Raw genomic sequence first — 24261 nt, 5'->3', positions numbered from 1 at the left:
AGTCCGAATTGCGTCAAATTAGAATCAGTTGTTAAACTCTTTGCCCTAAACCTACTTGAAGTGAAATAAATTCATTTGGCGCCACAGCGCCCCCTACAGATTTTATATGGAGGTTAAATGTTTAGTTTTGCGAAATTATATGAAATTTGACACACAACTCAATTTTAGCATCCCCATCAAAAAAGTCAATGACTCATGTCATAATTGTTATGGCGTTGCCGTAACGATGACCGAAACCTTTCATGTTATTCCAATGGGGAAATCGCCAGAACATGTTTACACTTTAGACTTTCACAAACTCCTCCCAGGGCGTCAGCCCTATTAACCTGAAATTTGGTGAGACTCATCTTCAAGACCATCAAAAGTTATCCACATTTTCATTCAAAGAGTCACGGTGTCTGTGCGGCAAAGCCACACATTTTGCCAAGAATTCAAAATAAAATAGCTTTTTGATGGTAAAACAAAGGGGAGAAGATGTGACAGCGTCACAGATTCAGCAGTAGGCGTAATAAAAGGACAATTGGGGCGCGTTAGCGCCCCCTCCTCTTGCGGCGTGGCGGCGGTGTGGCGGCGGCGTGGCGGCGGCGTGGCGAGGGCCGATCATTGCCGCTTGCGGCTATATTTCTTTCTTCTTCTTCTTCTTCTCGGGACCAACCCCCCTATTTTTCACCCAGTGAACATTGACGAAAAGTCACAAAAATGTTCACACCTCTAAAAATCGTGCCTCTCTACATTCTGGCTATTTCCCTTTTCTAAAATAAAAAAATTGGCGCGTCAGCGCCCCCAAATGTACCAAAAATGCATTGAGAGATGGGAAATGACCCAAAAAAAATCTGAGCGTAGAATCATGAAATTTGGCGCCGAGGTAGATGGTGACAAGAGAAGTAAAAAATATTATTACGGCAACGCCGTCCGCCCTACCAAATGTCGGCCATATTGCTTCAAAAATGGCTAAACATGACTTCGGAGTTTTTCCAAACGTCGTACTTTTACAAACTCCTCCCAGGGCGTTGGCCCTAAAAAGCTGAAATTTGGTGAAAATGCTACTGAGGAGTGGGACATCAAAAGTTATCCAAATTACATTGATACCTCTCACGGTCTCTGTGCGGCGAAGCCGCAAACTGTAGCTAGAATTTCAGAAATCTCCCATATTTAAAATTTCTGCCGTTTGCGCAGATAAAGTCCGAATTGCGTCAAATTAGAATCAGTTGTTAAACTCTTTGCCCTAAACCTACTTGAAGTGAAATAAATTCATTTGGCGCCACAGCGCCCCCTACAGATTTTATATGGAGGTTAAATGTTTAGTTTTGCGAAATTATATGAAATTTGACACACAACTCAATTTTAGCATTCCCATCAAAAAAGTCAATGAGACCCATGTCATAATTGTTATGGCGTTGCCGTAACGATGACCGAAACCTTTCATGTTATTCCAATGGGGAAATCGCCAGAACATGTTTACACTTTAGACTTTCACAAACTCCTCCCAGGGCGTCAGCCCTATTAACCTGAAATTTGGTGAGACTCATCTTCAGGGGTGGACCATCAAAAGTTATCCACATTTTCATTCAAAGAGTCACGGTGTCTGTGCGGCAAAGCCACACATTTTGCCAAGAATTCAAAATAAAATAGCTTTTTGATGGTAAAACAAAGGGGAGAAGATGTGACAGCGTCACAGATTCAGCAGTAGGCGTAATAAAAGGACAATTGGGGCGCGTTAGCGCCCCCTCCTCTTGCGGCGTGGCGGCGGTGTGGCGGCGGCGTGGCGGCGGCGTGGCGGCGGCGTGGCGAGGGCCGATCATTGCCGCTTGCGGCTATATTTAGGCCCGAGCCCCAGCAGGGGGAGGGCCTATTGCTCCCGCAACGCTGCCGAAGGCAGCGTTGCAACTGTCTGACCAAACATGCGGGCGCAGCCCGCATGTTTGGTACCCCGTCGCCCCTGGCAAGTACAGTGAACTAGCCCATGCCGAAGGCATGGATCATGCATACTTACTCCTGCTATGACAGAAATAGTCAACAATTAGTGAATGGGCGTAGCCCATTCACTAATTGTTGACAACAGCAGCGCGAAGCGCTGCATTCCTCCAAAAACCCTCCTGGCATCGTCCCGTATGCGAGAATCCATGCCGCAGGCATGGGCCATGCTTGTATCTGCTCAAATCAATGGAAGTCTATGGGGAGTGGGCGGGGCATCCCGACGGAATAGGGAGTGACGAGCGCGTAAGCGCTCGTAATGATGATTCCACCCCATGGCGGCATCGGGAAGGCTTAGAGCTTTCAAACGATGTATCATTTGTTGTTATAGTAAAAACGGCTATATTGTTTTTGCTAAAAATATTATTATTATTATTATTTTTCTTGTTCTTCTTCAGCGCTTTGATCTCTAATTTGACCCCCTGAACATGCTCAAAAACTCACCAAACTTTGCCCAAAATTCAGAATCGGCGAAAAATTTAATTTTTTCTGGGCCATTTTTTTTTTCGTTAAAAAATGGCGCGACAGCGCCACCGACAAAAGTCAAAATACATTGCGCCTATGGGAGACGCCCCGAGGTCAACTTTGACGTAAAGCTACGAAATTCGGGACACGCATTCCTCTCGTGAGGACAAACAAAAAAAAATCATTGTGGCCACGCCCCCAGACTTACCCTATGGCCGCCATCTTCCTTTGAAAATGAAAACACGCTGTGTTAGCCATTTTGTTCACGTCAAACTTTGACGAACTCCTCCTAGGGCGTTTTGCCCACCAACTTCAAAATCGGCGTACGTTCTCCGGACAAGTGGGGCATCTAAAGTTATCCAATTTTTTGAGATACCTTTTACGGTCTGTGTGCGGCGCAGCCGCAAAGTTGGACAACTTATTTTGGAATATTGCAGATCTAAAAATTGCTCCCATTTGATCAAAACCAGTTCGATTAGGACCAAATTTGACTCAGTTGTTAAACTTTCTAGTTTGGACCAGTTTAGGCTGACAAAATTGAAATGGGCGCGATAGCGCCCCCTACAGAGTGACCTTTAAATAAACATTGAAGGTCAAAAATTAGTTTTACCAAAATTTTCTAAACTTTACCCAAAATTCTATTTTGGCGTCCCGATCAAAAAAGCCAATCAGACAAATGCTTTAATTTTTACGGCGTAGTCGTAGCGATGACATAAATCTCCCATGTTATCCCTATGGGAAAACCGCTAAATCTCTCGAATATCCACATTTTTCTGTTTCAAACTTTGACGAACTCCTCCTAGTGCGTTTTGCCCACCGACCTCAAAATCGGTGTACGTCCTCTAGACAAGTGGAGCATCTAAAGTTATCCAAATTTTAAGGATAGCTTTTAAGGTCTCTGTGCGACGGAGCCTCAAACGTTTCCCAGAATTCTGACTATTTGGCCTTCAGAGTGGCCTATAAACAATAGAGTTTTTCCAAATGACATGATATTTTGCACAAAATTCTAATTTGCCATCCTGATCATAAAAGTATGAGAGACAAAGTCATATTTTGTACGACGTAACCGTAGCCATGACAGAAATTTCCCATGTTATCCTTATGGGAAAATCGCGAAATCCCTCAAATCACCACATTTTTACGCTTCACACTTTAACAAACTCCTCCTAGGGCGATTGTCCGATCAAACTCATATTTAGGGAAAATCATCTATACAAGCGGGGCATCAAAAGCTATCCATATTTTTATTCTAAGTGCTACTGTCTCTGTGTGGCGGACCCGCAAATATATGTCAGAAATGGGAAAACAGCGAAATCTCTAAAATGACCACATTTTTACGCTTCACACTTTAACAAACTCCTCCTAGGGCGATTGCCCGATCAAACTCATATTTGGGGGAAATCATCTACACAAGGGAAGCATCAAAAGTTATCCATATTTTGATTCTAAGTGCTACAGTCTCTGTGCCGTGGAGCTGCAAATATACTGTCACAAATGGGAAAAACGCTAAATCTATGAAATGTTCAAATTTATGCTTCACACTTTAACAAACTCCTCCGTGGGCAATAGCTCGATCAAGCTTTACTTTGGGAAATATCATCTACACAAGCGGGGCATCAAAAGTTATCCATATTTATATTCTAAGTGCTACGGTCTCTGTGCGGCGGCGCAGCAAATTTGACTGACACTTGTGTTGATTTGCACTGGATTGGCCATGTCCAATGTGTCTCCGTCTGTCAAGTTCTTTTTTAATTCAACACAATAAGGGCGCCATCTTTATCAAGTCGAAAGCGCAGAGTCGGAAGGCCGGCGGCCCGCGAGGGTCGTTGGATGCCGCTTGCGGCTTTAATTAGGCCCGAGCGCCACAAGCTGGCGAGAGGCCTATTAATCTCGTAAGGCCGTGCGAAGCACGGCTGCGAAAGTGCGCACGTAGTGCGCACGAAATCGAGCGCGAAGCGCTCGCCCACTTCCAAACACTCACTAACGCACTCTTCCACTCATGCACGCCCCGTGCATACTAATTAGTTGTAGGAAAATGGAACATTACCGTTGTAAACGGGCGAAGCCCGTGCAAAAGTTCGCACTAAACGAGCACTTTACATTGGGATGACGACCGCGAAGCGGTCGTCATCCCCATATAAAGCACTCATTTGCGCTAAGTAGCTCACGAATACGTTCCCCATCTCTTGCATGTTCCGTGCATATAAGCATGTAATGCAAAAATTGAACATTATTACTGTATAGAGGGCCAAAAACACAAAGTGGGCGGAGCCCACTCAAAATTATCGAAAGTACCCGTCAGTGACCAGGGACCCACACCATGAGGTAGGAAAGCGCGAGCGCTTTCCGAAAATGTATAGTTTATGATATTTGAAAAATGGGAAACATTGTTTTCGCATCGGAATATTATTCTTTCTTTCTTTCTTTCTTCTTCTTCTTCTCGGGACCAACCCCCCTATTTTTCACCCAGTGAACATTGACGAAAAGTCACAAAAATTTGCACACCTCTAAAAATCGTGCCTCTCTACATTCTGGCTATTTCCCTTTTCTAAAATAAAAAAAATTGGCGCGTCAGCGCCACCAAATGTACCAAAAATGCATTGAGAGATGGGAAATGACCCAAAAAAAATCTGATCGTAGAATCATGAAATTTGGCGCAGAGGTAGATGGTGACAAGAGAAGTAAAAAATATTATTACGGCAACGCCGTCCCCCGAACCAAATGTCGGCCATATTGCTTCAAAAATGGCTAAACATGACTTCGGAGTTTTTCCAAACGTCGTACTTTTACGAACTCCTCCCAGGGCGTTGGCCCTAAAAAGCTGAAATTTGGTGAAAATGCTACTGAGGAGTGAGAGCCAAAGTCATATTTTGTACGGCGTAACCGTAGCGATGACAGAAACATCCCATGTTATCCTTATGGGAAAATCGCAGAATCGCTCAAATCACCACATTTTTTATGCTTCACACTTTAACAAACTCCTCCTAGGGCGATTGTCCGATCAAACTCATATTTGGGGAATATCATCTACACAAGCGGGGCATCAAAACGTATCCATATTTTGATTCTAAGTGCTACGGTCTTTGTGTGGCGGACCCGCAAATATATGTCAGAAATGGGAAAACAGCGAAATCTCTGAAATGTTCACATTTACGCTTCACACTTTAACAAACTCCTCTGTGGGCAATAGCTCGATCAAGCTCATATTTGAGGAAATATCATCTACACAAGCGGCATCAAAACTTATCCATATTTATATTCTAAGTGCTACGGTCTCTGTGCGGCGGAGCAGCAAATTTGACTGACACTTGTGTTGATTTGCACTGGATTGGCCATGTCAAATGTGTCGCCGTCTGTCAAGTTCTTTTTTAATTCAACACACAATAAGGGCGCCATCTTTATCAAGTCGAAAGCGCTGAGTCGGAAGGGCGGCGGCCCGCGAGGGCCGTTGGATGCCGCTTGCGGCTTTAATTCTTTCTTCTTTCTTCTTCTCGGGACCAACCCCCCTATTTTTCACCCAGTGAACATTGACGAAAAGTTACAAAAATTTTCACACCTCTAAAAATCGTGCCTCTCTACATTCTGGCTATTTCCCTTTTCTAAAATAAAAAAAATTGGCGCGTCAGCGCCCCCAAATGTACCAAAAATGCATTGAGAGATGGGAAATGACACAAAAAAAATCTGATCGTAGAATCATGAAATTTGGCGCAGAGGTAGATGGTGACAAGAGAAGTAAAAAATATTATTACGGCAACGCCGTCCGCCCAACCGAATGTCGGCCATATTGCTTCAAAAATGGCTAAACATGACTTCGGAGTTTTTCCAAACGACGTACTTTTATGAACTCCTCCCAGGGCGTTGGCCCTAAAAAGCTGAAATTTGGTGAAAATGCTACTGAGGAGTGGGACATCAAAAGTTATCCAAATTACATTGATACCTCTCACGGTCTCTGTGCGGCGAAGCCGCAAACTGTAGCTAGAATTTCAGAAATCTCCCATATTTAAAATTTCTGCCGTTTGCGCAGATAAAGTCCGAATTGCGTCAAATTAGAATCAGTTGTTAAACTCTTTGCCCTAAACCTACTTGAAGTGAAATAAATTAATTTGGCGCCACAGCGCCCCCTACAGATTTTATATGGAGGTTAAATGTTTAGTTTTGCGAAATTATATGAAATTTGACACACAACTCAATTTTAGCATCCCCATCAAAAAAGTCAATGAGACCCATGTCATAATTGTTATGGCGTTGCCGTAACGATGACCGAAACCTTTCATGTTATTCCAATGGGGAAATTGCCAGAACATGTTTACACTTTAGACTTTCACAAACTCCTCCCAGGGCGTCAGCCCTATTAACCTGAAATTTGGTGAGACTCATCTTCAGGACCATCAAAAGTTATCCACATTTTCATTCAAAGAGTCACGGTGTCTGTGCGGCAAAGCCGCACATTTTGCCAAGAATTCAAAATAAAATAGCTTTTTGATGGTAAAACAAAGGGGAGAAGATGTGACAGCGTCACAGATTCAGCAGTAGGCGTAATAAAAGGACAATTGGGGCGCGTTAGCGCCCCCTCCTCTTGCGGCGTGGCGGCGGTGTGGCGAGGGCCGATCATTGCCGCTTGCGGCTATATTTTGCATTATTATCATTATCAAACTTAAAATGCTCAGTGCATCACGCAAGCGCAGTAGCTCCAAATTCCTAGACTCAAGGATCTTTGACGCCTGAATGAGTTACTAAAACTAGGAACATCTGGTGCTTTTTTGACGCGGCGCCAGCGCTTGGTGGGACAAGGCTTTGGAGCTGTCCAGTGTCACACAGTGACCTACAGGAATATCTATCTACTCAAGATTTGTCAGAGGCTTAATTTTGTTAATGTTTTGGGTTTTTTGATGAAGTTCACCTGTGACATAACGCACTCATTTCGTAAACTTTTATTTTGTGTCCGATGCCGACAGCACTATGTTATGTGTAACCCGCATTCCGTGAATTTGCGGGTGAACTTCCTGTTTTGCATTTGGTTCTCTTTCAACATTTATTTTGGTATCTCACAAATGGGACAGCTTTCTAAGCTGATATAATATAACACTACGCCAGTCTCCTGGCTGACTTCCTGTATGGTTTAGGGCGGGGTCATAATATAATTTTCTACATTACATGTGTTGTATTTTTACTGTGACAGTTTTTGGCATCGGGCTCCCATTGGCCCCATGTTATTTGATTTCTGAGGTGGCACTACAGAGCCTTCTTTCAATATGTGACCAGCCGTATGAATACCAGGAACAAGTCTCCCCAAAGACATTTTGAGTTATTCACAGATTCTGAAATCTGTGTAGTTTCAAAGCTATGCAATGATGTCTCACTCATGTACATCTGATAATATTTGAATAAGTTGTGGTCATTTGAATGTAAACAACTCTGAAAGTTTTTTACAGAGAAAACGGCCTCTAAAGATTCTTCACCTGAGTGAGCCCAGAGTTACAGGGGGCTCATTTGCATCGCCCTCCTCCAGTCACACTGACATTGACAGCCCTTCTCCCTACAGGTGTCACTGAAGACTCAGGAATTGTACTGTTGTTATTGATGTAGTGTTATTTTTTGTAGTGAATCAGAATTAGAAGGTACTTTATTAAAATGGAAATACTTGGATTACAAAAGGCCCTGAATAGCATCAAAGAATCAGAATCAGAATCAGAATAGGGTTTATTGCCATTTGTCGATAAACAGAATTCACAGGTGATTCAGTGCAACACAAACAACAAAACAAAACATTGAACACTGAGCACTAAACGGCATGATATGTACATGATTAATTATAAGGTATAAAGGTATGTTGTGCAATAGGAAGTGGTGATATGTACATAATAAAAATGTGTCGGTGTAATCCCTCATTCGTCCAGGCGTGTTCCATAGTAGAAAAAGCTTCAGTTGTAGTCATCTGGACTCAGTTTGAAAAAATAGACGTTTCGACTCTCATCCAAGAGTCATTGTCAATAAAAGAATTTAGATCGAGAACTCCGATATTAATACTGTTCTGTGGTAAGACCCGCCCATTGGGCGGAGCCTTCCTGAAGTAGAAAGAGTTGTTTGTTTCAACAGAAAGTCCCCCCTTGTATCTACCGAGCTAGCCTATTCAGAATTTTAATGGGCTATTAGAATCCTCTTTGTCTTTGTGAGACCCTGGCTCAACCACCCTGACTACCTGATTAGCATCTAAATGTCCTGGTCCTGGTCTTCTACCTTTCCAGGGGTTCAGTATACCATTATAGATACCAGGAAGATTGAATCTTAGCCCTCCATTTCCTGTGTAAAGGTGACGTCATTTCCGGTGAGTGTGTCGCGTTTTCAGAGCTGTTCGTTCTTAGAGCCTTTTACCGATTAATCCACGAATTATACACACTATTTACGCATCATATACACGAAAGTGAACGTTTGATTTCTCCGCAAACAATCCGGAGCCTCAAGCCGCTCGCTTTTCAGTATTTCGTGGATTAAAAAGCCCTCCTCACTCTCTAGCTCCAGCCTGAACTAGCCTAGCGTAGCCTAGCCGCTAGCGTCATGGCTGGATCTACCTTTACCTGTTTGAGCTGTCATATGTCGAGTCAGAACCCTGGCTCCTTCTCTGATGATAGAAGATGTGGACGGTCCCTCATCTGCCTGAGGAGTGGGTCCAGCTCGCCCCCGACGGTCCCTCATCTGCCTGAAGAGTGGGTCCAGTTCGCCTCAGTCGGTCCCTCATCTGCCTGAAGAGTGGGTCCAGTTCGCCTCAGTCGGTCCCTCATCTGCCTGAAGAGTGGGTCCAGTTTGCCTCAGTCGGTCCCTCATCTGCCTGAAGAGTGGGTCCAGCTCGCCTCCGACGGTCCCTCATCTGCCTGAAGAGTGGGTCCAGCTCGCCTCCGACGGTCGCTCATCTGCCTGAAGAGTGGGTCCAGTTCGCCTCAGTCGGTCCCTCATCTGCCTGAAGAGTGGGTCCAGTTCGCCTCAGTCGGTCCCTCATCTGCCTGAAGAGTGGGTCCAGTTCGCCTCAGTCGGTCCCTCATCTGCCTGAAGAGTGGGTCCAGTTCGACTCAGACGGTCCCTCATCTGCCTGAAGAGTGGGTCCAGCTCCAGTCTCCTCGTGTCCGTCTGTCCGTCTGTGAGAGTCGGATCTCTCCTTCACTGGAACTCCTCCAGGTTTCTACGCTTTTTTCCCAAAGAGGTTTTTTTTGTAGTTTTTCCTGGCCGAGAAGGAGAGTCTAAGGACAGAGGACCCTGGGACATCGTCCCTCGCCACCACAGACATTGTCTGACTCCATCGCCACCACAGACATTGTTGATTCATTTCTCCCTGTGGCCCTCAGAGGCGACTGTTGTTGTGATTTTGGGCCTTACAAAAATAAATTGATTTGATTTTGATTTGATTTGTTTAAAGGTCTTTCTTTTTTAACAAAAATAGCTTCCTTGACTCCTCTTTCAAACCATCTTTTCTCCCTGCTTAAAACCTTCACCTCACCGTCTTCAAACGAGTGATTAGAGGCTTCAAGATGGAGATGCACGGCACTCTGTGGTCCTGAACTTGTATTTCTTCTGTGCTGATAAAGCCTCTTGTGTAGAGGATGTTTCGTCTCACCTATGTAACGTTCTTTACAGCTTTCTTCACTGCATTGGATCGAATAAACTACATTGCTCTGTTTTTGAGTCGGCAACTTGTCCTTAGGGTGAACCAGTTTTTGTCTTAAAGTGTTTCCTGGTTTAAAATAAACAGGGACTTCGTGTTGTCTAAAAATTCTCTGCAGTTTTTCCGACAGGCCAGACACATAAGGGATAGAAACACCCTTCCTTCTCTGTTCAGTTTCCCTTTTGTCCTGCTTCTTGGTTCTCTTCACTCTGTTGAGATCCCAAGCGGGGTAACCACAGGCTGAGAGGGCATTACGGACATGTTTTTCCTCTTTCTTCTTGCCCTCTGAGCTGGTGGGCACACCTTGAGCTCTGTGTTGTAAGGTTCTGATCACACCCAGCTTGTGCTGTAGTGGGTGGTTGGAACCAAAGAGCAGATACTGGTCCGTGTGTGTAGGTTTCCTATATACTTCTATTTGGAGTTTCCCGTCCTCTCCTCTGATCGTGGAACAATCAAGAAAGGCCAAGCGATTCTCCTTAGCGTCTTCTCTTGTAAACCTGATATGTGGGTCCACAGCATTGATGTGATCAGAGAAGGTTTCCAGCTCTTGTTTCTTGATTGTTACAAAAGTATCATCGACATAGCGGAGCCACAGTTTTGGGGCTATGCCTGAGAATGAGGACAGTGCCTTCTTCTCAAAGTGCTCCATGAACAGGTTGGCCACTATGGGAGAGACGGGCGAGCCCATGGCACAGCCATGAATCTGTCTGTAAAATTGTCCCCGGAATTGAAAGTAAGTGGTGTTCAGACAGATGTCCAACAGTTTACATATGTGTTCAGGTGTCAGTTTGGTCCTTTCCTGTAGGGTGGTGTCTTCCTGCAGTCTGATCCTCACCGCTGCTACTGCATCAGAGGTCGGGATGCAGGTGAACAGGGACACAACATCATATGAAACCATGAGGTCATCTGGGTCCAGTTGGAGCTGTTTCACTTTATCCACAAAGTTGTGCGTGTTTTCCACATGATGTTCCGAATTCCCCACAAGCGGAGCCAATATAGTTGTTAAATGCTTGGCCACATTGTAAGTGATAGAATCTGTGCTGCACACTATGGGTCTGAGTGGAACATCCTTTTTGTGTATTTTTGGAAGGCCATAAATGCAGGGCATGGCTTCACCAGGATACAGTCTGTAATACAGAGGCCGGTCTATCGCTTCCTCTTTTTCCAGCCTTTGTAAACAGTCTATCACTTTCTTCTTGTAGCCACTGGTCGGATCTCTTTTCAAGCGCTCGTATGTGGTCGTGTCCTCGAGGAGGGTGTGGACTTTGGCTTCGTAATCAGCTGCGTACGTCTATTTTTTCTAACTGAGTCCAGATGACTACAACTGAAGCCTTTTTCTACTATAATAAAAATGTATTAATCCAAGAGTTCAATTACGTCAGAGATCACATCCTCATCCTCTTCTTCGTCTGTGCACTCTTCTGTGCTGTGACTCTCGGCTCTTGGCATGTGATGTCTTTTGCCTCGTCAGCACAGAAAGGCCTGATTTTTTCATGCAGATAAGTCTGCTTGTCAATGTCCAGTCCAGGTGGGACCAGTGTCAAGTCAAATAGCCCAGACCTACTCCTCATGTCTATCCTCTCACTCTTCTCTCCCACTTTCCTATTATCTTTGGAGTGTCTGCAGAGCCGCGGCGCACAGCCAAAACTGCCATGTCAGTTTTGTGCCGGCTCCTGAAACTGCGCCGCTATTTGACCGCGTTTTAGCGCCATTTTAGACCGCGCCGGGTTAAGGTTAGGGTTAGGGTTAAGGTTAAGGTTAGGGTTAGGGTTAGGGTTAGCCATGAGGCTATAAGGGAAATGCCACGGTCCCTGAAACCGTGCCATTTGACCATGTCGCGGCTCTCCAGCCACGGCCATTATCTTTAGTTAGTTTCTGGTCCAAATAGGCTATCTCCAATCGAGCCAGCAGATGGCGCTCTAGTCAGATGAAGCTGCAGGACTAATTGGGCTCAGGTATACAGGTGTGCGGGGCCAACACATGAAACACAGGAGAGAACAAAGAAGCACTGATGAGTGGATTGTCTGTAAAAATAAGTCTCTTTTAACTTAAACCTGCTCAAAAGTATTTAATTTGGTTGGAGGCAGTTACAGTTTCTCGCTGTAGAGCAGCAAAGTCATTAAAGCAAAGTAAAGATCATTTGGCCTCATCTTAGGTTTAGCAACTTTTAAACTGAATCATTGTTAGCATTGAAGATGTTTGTTTAGATTTAAGGTAGGACATTTATGTAATGGAATATTTAATTTAATGCTACAGGTTTAACTTATAATGGCATTATTATTTAGACCAAATTATATAACTACTTGAAACAATGTATTTATTTATTCATTAAAAACTGAATTGGTTTATTGATTAAAACACATTAAAAGTCAGTATTTAAATATTACTTGATAAATTCCTATTTTATCTTTTGGAAATTAAACATTATTAAATATTAAAATACTATATTATTTCTGTACAAAATGTTTAAAAGATAACAGAAATTAAGTGCCTTATTTTTGCATTTGTTTAAAGGTTTTTGACCTGCTATTGCTACTGCTACTGCTTCGACTGCTGTTAATGGAATATAAGTTTGAAGCCGAGTTGAAACTTTTGTCTTTTTCCTGGGTCTTTTTCAAGTTGGACTAGCTTTCATCCATTATAAACTTGACAACCAGGACATGGAGATTGTCAACAGGAGGCAGGACAGCGGAATTACGTAGTAGCTGAAATTCCACAGGTTCTGTTTTGCAAGCACCACACCTAGTTTCTTGGCATCAAAGGAATTTATGTAAGCAAATAACAGGATATTTTAAAAATGGCTTACTATTTCTCGTAAAACACCATCATCATTAACCAATTATTTTTTATATGAAGACAATGTGAACGTTTCAATATAAATACCTGAAGTGCTGATAACTCTTGATCTTTGGAAGCCGTCTGAAGAAGGGACTACTCAGATGCTTCTGCCAGTCCAAGTTCTTGACAAACACTTTGCCATCCGTCGTTCCAACAAGCTGTGGGATATTGAGGTGACTCTCAGGAGAGCTGTTTTCCACTACCTGATGACAAGGGCGACAATGTAAAAAAAATGAGAACAGAAGAAACATATCTTAAGCAGAGAGCAGCACTGAAGTTTTGCCAGGCTAATGTTTACACATTACAGTAGTCAAATATAAACTAACCTCAGCGATGTCTTCCAAAGTGTCAACCCTGGTCTTCATGTATGCTCGCTTGATAAGTCCAAAGCCGCAATCAGGGGAGAATTTGGTGTGGCCAGCAATGAGGAAGTGGATGTCCATTGTGTGGTGAAGCTTGTGTCCAACACGCCAGGCAGCATACCACAACATGAAATTGTTTTTGTTTTGGCCACTGCAGTTGTCACAATGAAGATCAACGTATTTTTCTCCAACACCGAAGTTGTTGAAGAAATTATGAACTTCATTGCTTCCCTTACTTGACGACATGCCTTCATCGATCAGGAAATTGACCTGCTTCTGCATCCCTTCACAGGAGACACCAAAAAGGCCACATTTTTGTGGAGTCAAGAAATACATTGGCCCCGGCTTCTGTAGAAGACGGAGAGAGATTTAGACTTATTCTCTAAGCACTTTATTGTACAATAACCAAAATCGCCATTCAAGGGACATTTAATAAAGTGAAGTTAAGTAAATTATGTGTGATAAATAGTACCTGCTGTGCAAAGTCAAAGCTGTAATGCATCCTGATGTCTTTGCTTGCTGACGGTGAGGATCCGAAAGACAGCACATTAGATTCAGTTGTCTGTCTGCAGGCAGCAATCACAGTGTTGTAGAAAGTCCTCTCATTTTGCACAAGGGCAAGATGATGCAATTGCTTCTGGACCACTTCAGACGGGACGTTTGCACTTCGTATCAGCTGCTCGTTGCTGCTTTGACGCTGCCAGCAGAGATCTGTGGGAGAAGCTGTTTCCACAGTGATCTGAAGCTTGATTTACAAACTGCAGGCTCACCTGAAAAAACAGATGTTGCTATGGTTAATTATACTTTAATTGCTAATCATTAAAGGTGGTATGGACGATTTTTTTCAGCAAATTTTTATCATATTTCCTTGTGGCGTGGATAAATCATTTGTCCTGCCACGTATCAATCATAAAACGCACCTACCGCTCACCTGCAGCCGCGTGCGGTTCGTCCCCACGTTTCCGCGTGCCTAAGCGCATGGATCTATCATAATATAGTTCCCTCAGTGTACGGGGCAAAATGAAGACGGAGAAAGACAGTTCGAGCTGACGCAGAAGTGGACAGAAATCGACGGGAGACGAGAGATGCAATGCGCTCCGATGCGCTAATAAACAAACGCACGTGTGTGTCGTATCGGTCCGCACGGGGGAGTGCGCATGTGCACTTCCGCCTGCGTTCTCAAATCGCCGAAAAATCGTCCATACCGCCTTTAAAGGTGCCATAACATGCTTTTTTTCATGTTTCGTAGTCTATCCTAAGTGTATAATTGATAATAATAATACGGGTTGTGCAACACCCTTAACATACTAGTTAAGAAATATCACCCAGACCTTGGACCCACTCACCAACCCGGAAATGCAAATGGGATAATGACGCGTGCTTGCCCTTATGACGCGGTCTTGCCCCACCACCCGTCAGTTTGGAGATTCGAGGAAAGGAGATAGTCTGTAATATAGCTAAACACTGCGGGAATCAATCAAAAAAACACTCTGGGTACATATATGAAGCACAAATAGCAATGTAAGAAGGTTAAAAGCTCTGAAAAGTCGATTTTGCATGTTAAGGGACCTTTAAATTATGAAAATCACCGAAATAATGTTTTACACTTACCAAGCTCCTTAGCAGACTTCACGTAGAGACGCCAAACTGAGGCCTTAGTCACATGGGTTGGGAGCAACTTCAAATGCCAGTCCAATCTACAATAACAAAACAATCTACACAAATACAGAGTTAAGTGAAATTTTATATTCACGTTAACTAATCACATCTCTACTAGGGATGCGTACCGCTACAATGGACCGGATCTGGACTTGTAAAAACGTTTCGGTTCAGGTCCAAACCCCGGTGATTCGGTTCTGGACACATATAAAATATAGCACTCAAATACTATATCCTTTTTGTTCTAGAATCTAGACCATCTTAAACCTTCCATTGATCGCGAAATTCGCGCTGGAAACGACGTAAACACTGACATGCGCCGCCGTCAATAGCGCACCCGGACCCTGATTAGTGACGCACGCGTCTTCCGGGCAGAAGCTGAAGCCGGCGAAATAAGTTTAAAGATGCGAGATACAGCGTGGAACCGTGTATCCACATGTGAACATTGAAGTGAAGCCGGTAAGATCGCTGGCTTTATTTGAACTGTTTTAAGCTGTGGCCGCCGCGTGCGATGTTGTGATTGTTTATGGATTGCGTGTTAAAGGGGCGGGATCAGCGTTGTCTTGTCTGGGTCTTTCCTCTCGGTGTGAATATGAATGAAATAACTTAAGTGTTATGTTGTGGTGTGATGTATTTGGCATTAAGTAAATTCTAAGTCAAAGTAATATTGCTTAATTGCTGCATTCATTAATTGGAGTTTATATTTTGTAATAGTATTTTGTATTTGTATTCTACAGTAGTTAAATATGGTCTGGTGTTAAATGCTGCTAATATGAAGTATTATTTTGATGTGTTGTGTAAAATATTTTCATATTCTACTTTTGATACTACTAAGTTGATTGCTTTACAGTGGTTCTAGTTGACTTTTATGCTAGTTTTTGTAACTCTGTTATTTTACACTGTGACTTAATTATTTACACTGGTGTTTTGTCTGTTTTGAAGGTTTTGACCTGACTTTTGATCCCATTGGATCTGTAACATTAAAGAGTGGAAATGTGTCTAAAGGCAAAACATTGTATCAGATGAAACAGCTGCTTTGACCCTTGACCCAGACTGACCCTGACAACAATACTCAACATGCTCTTGTTGTTGAGTTGAGTCTTAGCTAGCAGCTTGTGATTTGTCAGTTGTAACTTCTGTTAAAAACGGTGAATAAAGCAGACAAGTTGAGTTTATTTCAGTCTGCAGTTAAGCCGTGTGTTTGATAGTCGTCCTTGTTCATGTGTCTTCAACTTAATTTAGTGAAGTGTCTTGTGTTACGCTGTTGTAACATTATGCAAATATGGCATGGTTTAGGTCCGGACCTGAACCTAAACCTCTGGATTCGAATCCGGACTTGAACTTGAACGCGGGTTTAGGTCTGCATCCCTAATCTCTACCATCCAGAAATTGGAGTTGAATTTAAATTTACTTTTGATTCAGCACTGGGGGGATTAGCTAACTTTTGATTTAGCAATTCGGGGCACGGAGCTTAGCCCCCCGGCTCAGTCAAGCCGGAAGCAAAAGCCGGCAATAAGTGAAGAAATCACGAAAACTAACGCTAAACCACCATAAGACGTACCCTGCACGACCCACACAACCCACAGGTCAAGAAATACAAAACAACACAGAAAAATATGCCGCAGAGAGGCCAATAACATGGCGCTAGCTTAGCCTAGCTTCCAACTTAGCTCCAGCTAAAAAAAATTAGCTCCAGTGAAGTTGGGTCCAGCATACCTGGGTTAGAAGACTATATATAATTATAGCATGTAGCAGGGACTCTTGTGAGTGCTTACGCCAGGCACTTTCTTTTAGTCTCCATAGCTCTGGATAAAGTTTGTTGCTATATGAATCTCCCGAGGAGAGAGTAATCCAGCTCCCGGCTCCAGCTCCTCCTAAGTAGCCATGTACTTCGCAGCCCATTGGTTGAAAAAAATATCAACACTGAGCAGCTGCAGTTCATATGCAAAATGGGTCACACCCCCGAGCGGAGCGGAAAACTATTCAACTTTAACAGCTCAATGTATACTTTTAAGACAACCAATACTGTCATCTGAAACACTGAGTGGCTTATTCGTGACTTCAACTTACAAATTCTGAGAAAAAAAGAAAGAAAATCACTTATTAAAAAAACAACAACGTAAAAGCTCTGTTGCTCTGTTCTGTCTGTGCCGACTTGTTGCGGGTTTTACTCACGGGCATATTTTGTTCTTGTTCACTACTCAATTTTTGTGATTTTCCGGCCCCTGGATACAATTTGAATAAGTTCATTGCCGGATTGATTCTCGTCCTTTGGCTCTAATAAATAATATTGCAACTTTTATTTTTCGTGAATTGACTTGTACATTTAACCCTTATTATGGTGTAATGAATAATTATGTATTTATGTGAACAATTTGGACTTGAAATTATGTTTCAGAAATGCCAGATGAGCTGAAGTCCTCTGGATCAAAAGATTTGAAGCTATGAAGCTATTCAGAACCAGACAGTGATTCAGCAGGATGACTTTCCCTTCAGTTTGAATTTTTTTAAACTAATGTGCAAACAAGACTGGCCAACATAAAGCATTGAAATGGAATTGGCATTTTTCATAGGAGAGTAATTTTAGTTACGAGTTTATGAATAACTAATCATTAACCAAAGTAAACCATGGATTTAGGTTATACCGTCTCTTTTTTGTTATAAATAATATACATGTGTGAATGAAATTATTCTGCACTCACCTCAGAAAAGTAAAGTGTTTCACAATACAACACTGTGTGTGTATGTAGCAGCTCCGAGCATCAATGCTAAAAAAACAGCTAGCATCTCACACATGAGTCTTGCTCTGCACGCTGCATGCCCTCCATTGTCACTATGTCAAACACACAGGCTCAGCCGTGTCGTTATCTCCAGACCTATGATTCAGCAGAGGCTGCAGGATCAACAAAAAAATTCAAATGCAGTGGCCATAGTTGAAGCCAAGGAGGACATTGGCACCATGGCTTTGGACCCAGAAGTCAGATTTTTTTACAAATATGCACTAAAATGTCAAAATACTGCCAGTGATGTGTATATAACTGTATTTTAGATCACTTTAGAGAGTTAATCAGTTAAAAAGTGGTGTTTAGAGGCTCTTTACAAGTTGGCAGCTAAATCGATTGCTTGAAGCGCTAAAACAAAGCTACGTGTACAGTACAATCCCTGTCAGAGAAATACGATGCACGAATATAACTGGTAAATATGTCAGCTCATGCCGCTTGTGGTAGAGTGGATACCACTTATGCTAAAGGCCACAGCGTTGAATTCGACTCCGGCTCTTGATTATGTGTTGCATGTCATTCCCCAGTTTCACTCTCATTTCATTCTGCACTGTCCCAAATGTCAAATGAAGCCTACGGCCCAAAACAATTTAAAATAATGCCAGCTCACAATATAATGACATAAGTCTCGAGCTAGCCTTTACATAAAATATTATTTGCATTTAAACAAATTATTGATATTATCATTGCTCCACGATGTAGTGCATATTTTATGAGAAACATGCAAATGCATCATTATCACGATAATTCAAGACGTTTCAACACATTTCAGAACAAAACTATTTTTCATTGTCATTTCAGTTGTACTTTATTTAACATGTATCACTTGTTCTCGTGTGAACTGGAACTACCAGGATTTACACTTAAAACACTACAGCATAATGGTAGTCTAGTTGATGCCAAGTGGTGTGAATCACATCAGTTTTGTATTTGCCAAATTACTTTTGAATATTTGTCCAAATGCAATAATTTTACAGGCAGATCTGAACCAGCTGTAGAAGAAGGCGTAAATGAAAGGATTGAGCATTGAGTTTGACAGTGTGAGCCAGTTGAGAGCTTCAATCAGAGAGAACGGTGGAGTTTCACTGGCTAAAGGCAGAAAAACAATGCACAGAAAGTATGGAGTCATACATAAGAGGAACACCCCCATCACTATTGCCAGAGTTTTAGTGGCCTTCCTCTCCGTCTTACTTATCACACCACCTTTAGAAATCTGGATGCTGTTTCTCTGTCTCTGAGCAACAATGAAAATTTTCATATATATGCAAATCATTAAAACTGCAGGGGTAAAAAAGGCCAAAATAGGCCCTGTTACGTTGGTCAAAACTACATCAACTAGACACATCTCATCACAAGTTCCCTGACTGTGTCCTCCAATGATGATGCTGATACCGATCATAGCAGCAACACTCCAGGTCATGAAGATCATAACTCCAGCCACACGCACAGTCACTGTGTTCTTATATGTGAGAGGATTACAAATGGCATAATATCTGTCAATGGAAATACAACAAAGATTCAAAATAGAGGAAGTACTGACAGTAACATCAAAACAATCCCGTATTTTACAAAAGACAGTTTCCTGATAGAGACAGGAGGTTAGAGTCTGAGCCATGCTGAAAGGAAAGACCACGACTCCCACCAACAGGTCAGCCACAGCCAGAGACAGGATCAGGTAGTTTGTGGGAATGTGGAGCTGCTTGAAATAAACAATGGAGATTATCACAAGAAGGTTTCCACAAACTGTTGCTAGACACAAACAGAAAAGTACAATATATATGAAAACACATAATATTGAAGGGTTGTGGGAAATAATGTAAGTTGCATTATAAAATTCAAAGCAAGGATGGATATCAGTCCAATTCATATCTTTTAATGTCAAAAATAATCTTGATGAATGGCCAAGATGTTGTCTTATGGGTCTATATTAGCACATTTTTATCAGTTCTTCTTTTCTCCACGCCCACAAATGCATATCTCATCCAATGATGATCATGATTTGAATGCAAATTATTCAGTGTGATGTGACTGCTGGGTTACAGTAACTATCCAGATAGAAAGATACTTTATTGATCCCCGTAGAACACATTCAGGTGCACAGCAGAGAAACACAATCAACACAAACAAACCTTTATAAAAGTTATTATCAATAGTAATAAAGTGCTCAGTGTCAATTCAGTTCGGACACAAAAATGTTCTGTTGGTCTGCATCAGAGTTCTTCTCTCCACCACAGAGTCCACCCTTCTCCTTGTTGAGCTCGTCGTGACCAGTTATCGTGCCTCATGGTCATACCGCCACCTCAACTGACTAACCCAAAGAAAACAGCTCTAACAACAACCGACTGATAAAGACAGTAAAGTATCTGTTCACATCAATGGTCTGGAGCCCTCTCAGGAAAAAGAGCCCACTCTGTCCCAGAGCACTAGCGTGTGACAACTAGTACAATTTGTGATTGAGGTGGACAGCACAATGTATAGACAGATAAGCTTTGGAAGTGATCTATAACTTCCAACATTAAAGTAGTGTTTTCCCAATCAGGGTTCCTTTGGGGTACACAAGCACTTACCAGGGGTAATTTGGAATAGTTTGGAAAAAAATAAAAAATTTTGACCATTAGAAAGATCTACCCATTTAAATGACAAACAGAATCTCTTAAATATCTAACTAATTCGCCATAAAGATTTGTAAACAATTTTAGAGAAAAACTAGCCTTTATTGTTGCGCAAATCCCACGATACGTACCTTTAAAGAATTGAATCTTATTCCATACTTTTAAAACTAAGTAAAAAGGATGAATTGAATTCCTATTCCAACATTCATTAACAAAAGAAGAATATGGTTAGGGTTTTCCTTGTCTGAAAAATTATTTTATTTCAAGTGGCAAACCACTATCAAGTATTTTGGGACATTCTTGTTGCTCAAAAACATTGGACATTTGACTCTGCCATCCCTCTTAATTTTAGGACTGTGCACTTGGGCCTCAAAACTGCTGCCATGGACACAATAAACAGATAACTTTGGAATGTACTTTTGGCAGTAGGAAAAAAGGCCATCACAAAGAAATGGATGACCCAAACCATATCAACGATAAAGAACTGGACTGATATGGGGACGAACAGACAAATGTAAAGAATGACATTCAGACCAAATTTGGAAATTGACAAAGTTGACAGACTTTGGACTATGTGGGACTTATTTAAGCTCTCTGGTTGTGTTGTGTTCTAAGTTCTATTGTTTATGTTTATTCTAATACAAAAAAGAAAAAAAAGCCAAAAAAAAGCTTAAGTTCTAAAACATGTGATGCCAAAGTAAAGGAGAATATTTGAAGACCAATAATATTACAAATGATGCGGAGTGTGTCCATTACCACTATAAATGTTCAGGTCTAAGTCCTTTCATGAAATATAACAACTTTAAAGTGTTGTTGCCAAGCCAAATAAGTACACAAAAACAAAGACTTTGTATGGTCAAAGGTTGCATACAAATAAATGGACTGAATAATCCCATAATTTAAATTGTTTGTATCAGAACAACTAATTTCGTTGATTTTATTTTAAGCAGATGCTGAATGCAAACACTCTTTCATCTCTAACACAACACTATGTTGGCAAAGCTGTCAGTGCATCCCGGTGTCCAGTTAATATCATTTTACAGGCAGATCTGAACCAGCTGTAGAAGAAGGCGTAAATGAAAGGATTGAGCATTGAGTTTGACAGTGTGAGCCAGTTGAGAGCTTCAATCAGAGAGAACGGTGGAGTTTCACTGGCTAAAGGCAGAAAAACAATGCACAGAAAGTATGGAGTCATACATAAGAGGAACACCCCCATCACTATTGCCAGAGTTTTAGTGGCCTTCCTCTCCGTCTTACTTATCACACCACCTTTAGAATTCTGGATGCTGTTTCTCTGTCTCTGAGCAACAATAAAGATCTTACTGTAAATGCACAGCATTATAATGGCCGGCATAAAAAAGGAAAAGACAGGCCCTGTGACATTAGACAGAACAGCATTAACAGAGCATGTTTCTTCACAAGTTCCCTGGCTGTATCCACCAAAAACTATACCAATTCCAATCATAATAGCAACACTCCAGGTCATGAAGATCATAACTCCAGCCACACGCACAGTCACTGTGTTCTTATATGTGAGAGGATTACAAATGGCATAATATCTGTCAATGGAAATACAACAAAGATTCAAAATAGAGGAAGTACTGACAGTAACATCAAAACAATCCCGTATTTTACAAAAGACAGTTTCCTGATAGAGACAGGAGGTTAGAGTCTGAGCCATGCTGAAAGGAAAGACCACGACTCCCACCAACAGGTCAGCCACAGCCAGAGACAGGATCAGGTAGTTTGTGGGAATGTGGAGCTGCTTGAAATAAACAATGGAGATTATCACAAGAAGGTTTCCACAAACTGTTATAGCCGACAACAGTCCAAGCACAAGATACACCAGCACACACAGAGCAGACGGGTTAGGAGGAAACAGTAAAGTGGTCAAATTAACTAACTGAAAACATGGATGGATGTCAAGCACAGTGTGAGTGGCATTCATTGTCAGATGAGGATGAAGACTCCTTCTTCATGCACATAAATTGATGCTTAACAGTAAGTTTAGGTAATTCACATCTGATTATATGCTGTTCACTGGACCACTAGACCTGCAAACACATTTTATAGACACCGGTCTCAAAATCTCAGCTCGCTCATCCAATCAGATTGTTTGCAGTATTTGGCCAGTGTTTGTAAAAGTGCCTTCAAGATTCAAGGTATCTTTACTGTCCCACAGGGGAAATTAGTTTTGCTCCGTCACTCGACATAAGAAAAAACCTAAACCAAAACCACAACAGCATCACCGTTGCTATGTCTTACAAAAATGCAGACTGCGATAATGTAAAAAAAATAAAATAAAAAAAACTCCATTAGAATGGATACAGAATTCTAAAATACTCTGCATCTGCCTCTAATACACTTTTATTCAGCTCACACTTTCAGAGCCACACGAGCCTCCACCAGGGGCCAGTGTGTCATACCAAAACGCAAAACTACACTTGCACAAACAGCTTTCTCCTATAATGCAATAAAGGAGTGGAACAATCTTCCCCCTTAACCAAAAAAGTCAAACAAACTGTTCAACATTCTCCCCCTTATAAGAAGCCTAAAGTAGTGCCCTTTTGATAACAGTTTTATGACATGCAACACCACATACTGCAGAAATGTGGGTGAAATATGTAAATGTACTCTTCCATGAAGGACAAATTAACAAATGTATCATGATATATATTTTATGGACTGTTTTAATAGTGCAAAGCTAAACTGGTAGGTCATGTATACGCCTTATGCTTATGTAAATACTTGTTTAATGAGATGTGTGGCTGTGTGTGAGTGTATCTGGGTCAAAATGTGAACTCGGTTTAATTCTTATGTTGAATGTGTTTTGTTTGCTAAAGCAAAAACACACATTCAACATAAGAATTGTCCATCAAGGACTGCAGATGGAAATCAACTACTTGCTACTATCTGGTGCGGAGCATCTTTGTCTTTTACAAGTCTCTGTACTTTGTCCCTTCTAATAAAGAAGAAACTAAACTAAACTTGGACAAATCTTTTGTCTTTGTCACAAACAGAGCAGAGAAGTCTCCTCAGTGGTTTTGGAAACTATTCATCACTATAACTGTCATGGCAGCATTGATAATCAGTAATAAGTAATTACCTCTCCTTTGTTGTGGTGCAGTCGTGTTTAGTGCAACACATGCTTCCATGGGAGTGGAACTTCCATGACAGATGTAACCTAGTAAGGATTATTATTTTTATGATTTTATCTTAAATCCTTGTCACAAAATTCGGCTCCCTCTTTACCAAATGATTTACCAAAATTATTAAAGATTCAATTAGCTTGACAATGAAAAAATATTTATTTTTGACCTGTTAACCAACACTTTGCTGACGCTGGAAATACAGTGGGTACGGAAATTATTCAGACCCCTTAAAATGTTTTCACCCTTTGATTCATTGCAAGATAGCTCATTTTATTTATCATTAAAGGTGCCATAACATGCTTTTTTCACGTTTCGTAGTCTATCCTAAGTGTATAATTGATAATAATAAGGGTTGTGCAACACCCTTAACATAATAGTTAAGAAATATCACCCAGACCTTGGACCCCCTCACCAACCCGGAAATGCAAACGGTTTGGTTTGATATTCGCCCCCACCCTTGCGAAGAGCGATCTGGCTCCCCCGCCCAACCCGTGACGTAGTCTCAGAGAGCGTGTGTGCCCCGCCCAACCCGTGACGTAGCCCCACAGGCGGGTGGAGAGGGGGGAGGGTGAGGGGGGATGATGACGCGTGCCTGTGGGTATGACGCGCTCTTGTAGACACCCCCCGTCAGTTTGGAGATTCGAGGAAAGGAGATAGTCTGTACTATAGCTAAACACTACGGGAATCAATCAAAAAAACACTCTGGGTACATATATGAAGCACAAATAGCAATGTAAGAAGGTTAAAAGCTCTGAAAAGTCGATT

At 41.9% G+C, this 24261-nt stretch overlaps 2 protein-coding genes across 2 annotated transcripts; both read right to left on the bottom strand.

Moving 5' to 3' along the window:
- Window positions 1–18645: 18645 nt before the first annotated feature.
- Window positions 18646–20023, bottom strand: LOC140363514 (trace amine-associated receptor 4-like). Its single transcript, XM_072450122.1, has 2 exons — window positions 20013–20023; window positions 18646–19621 (listed from the first exon to the last, which is right to left on the bottom strand). The coding sequence occupies exons 1-2, from the start codon at window positions 20021–20023 to the stop codon at window positions 18646–18648; spliced, it is 987 nt and encodes a 328-aa protein (XP_072306223.1).
- Window positions 20024–20974: 951 nt separating this feature from the next.
- On the bottom strand, window positions 20975–22292 carry LOC140363505 (trace amine-associated receptor 1-like). Its single transcript, XM_072450111.1, has 2 exons — window positions 21367–22292; window positions 20975–21017 (listed from the first exon to the last, which is right to left on the bottom strand). Exons 1-2 carry the CDS (start codon window positions 22290–22292, stop codon window positions 20975–20977), a joined length of 969 nt encoding a protein of 322 aa, XP_072306212.1.
- Between the last annotated feature and the right edge of the window lie 1969 nt (window positions 22293–24261).

Source organism: Eucyclogobius newberryi, unplaced genomic scaffold, assembly GCF_026437365.1.
Source record: "Eucyclogobius newberryi isolate DKJ021-1_F unplaced genomic scaffold, fEucNew1.0.hap1 SCAF_1, whole genome shotgun sequence".
Taxonomy (NCBI): Eukaryota; Metazoa; Chordata; class Actinopteri; order Gobiiformes; family Gobiidae; genus Eucyclogobius; species Eucyclogobius newberryi.
This window is presented reverse-complemented; position numbering and strand designations above follow the sequence as displayed.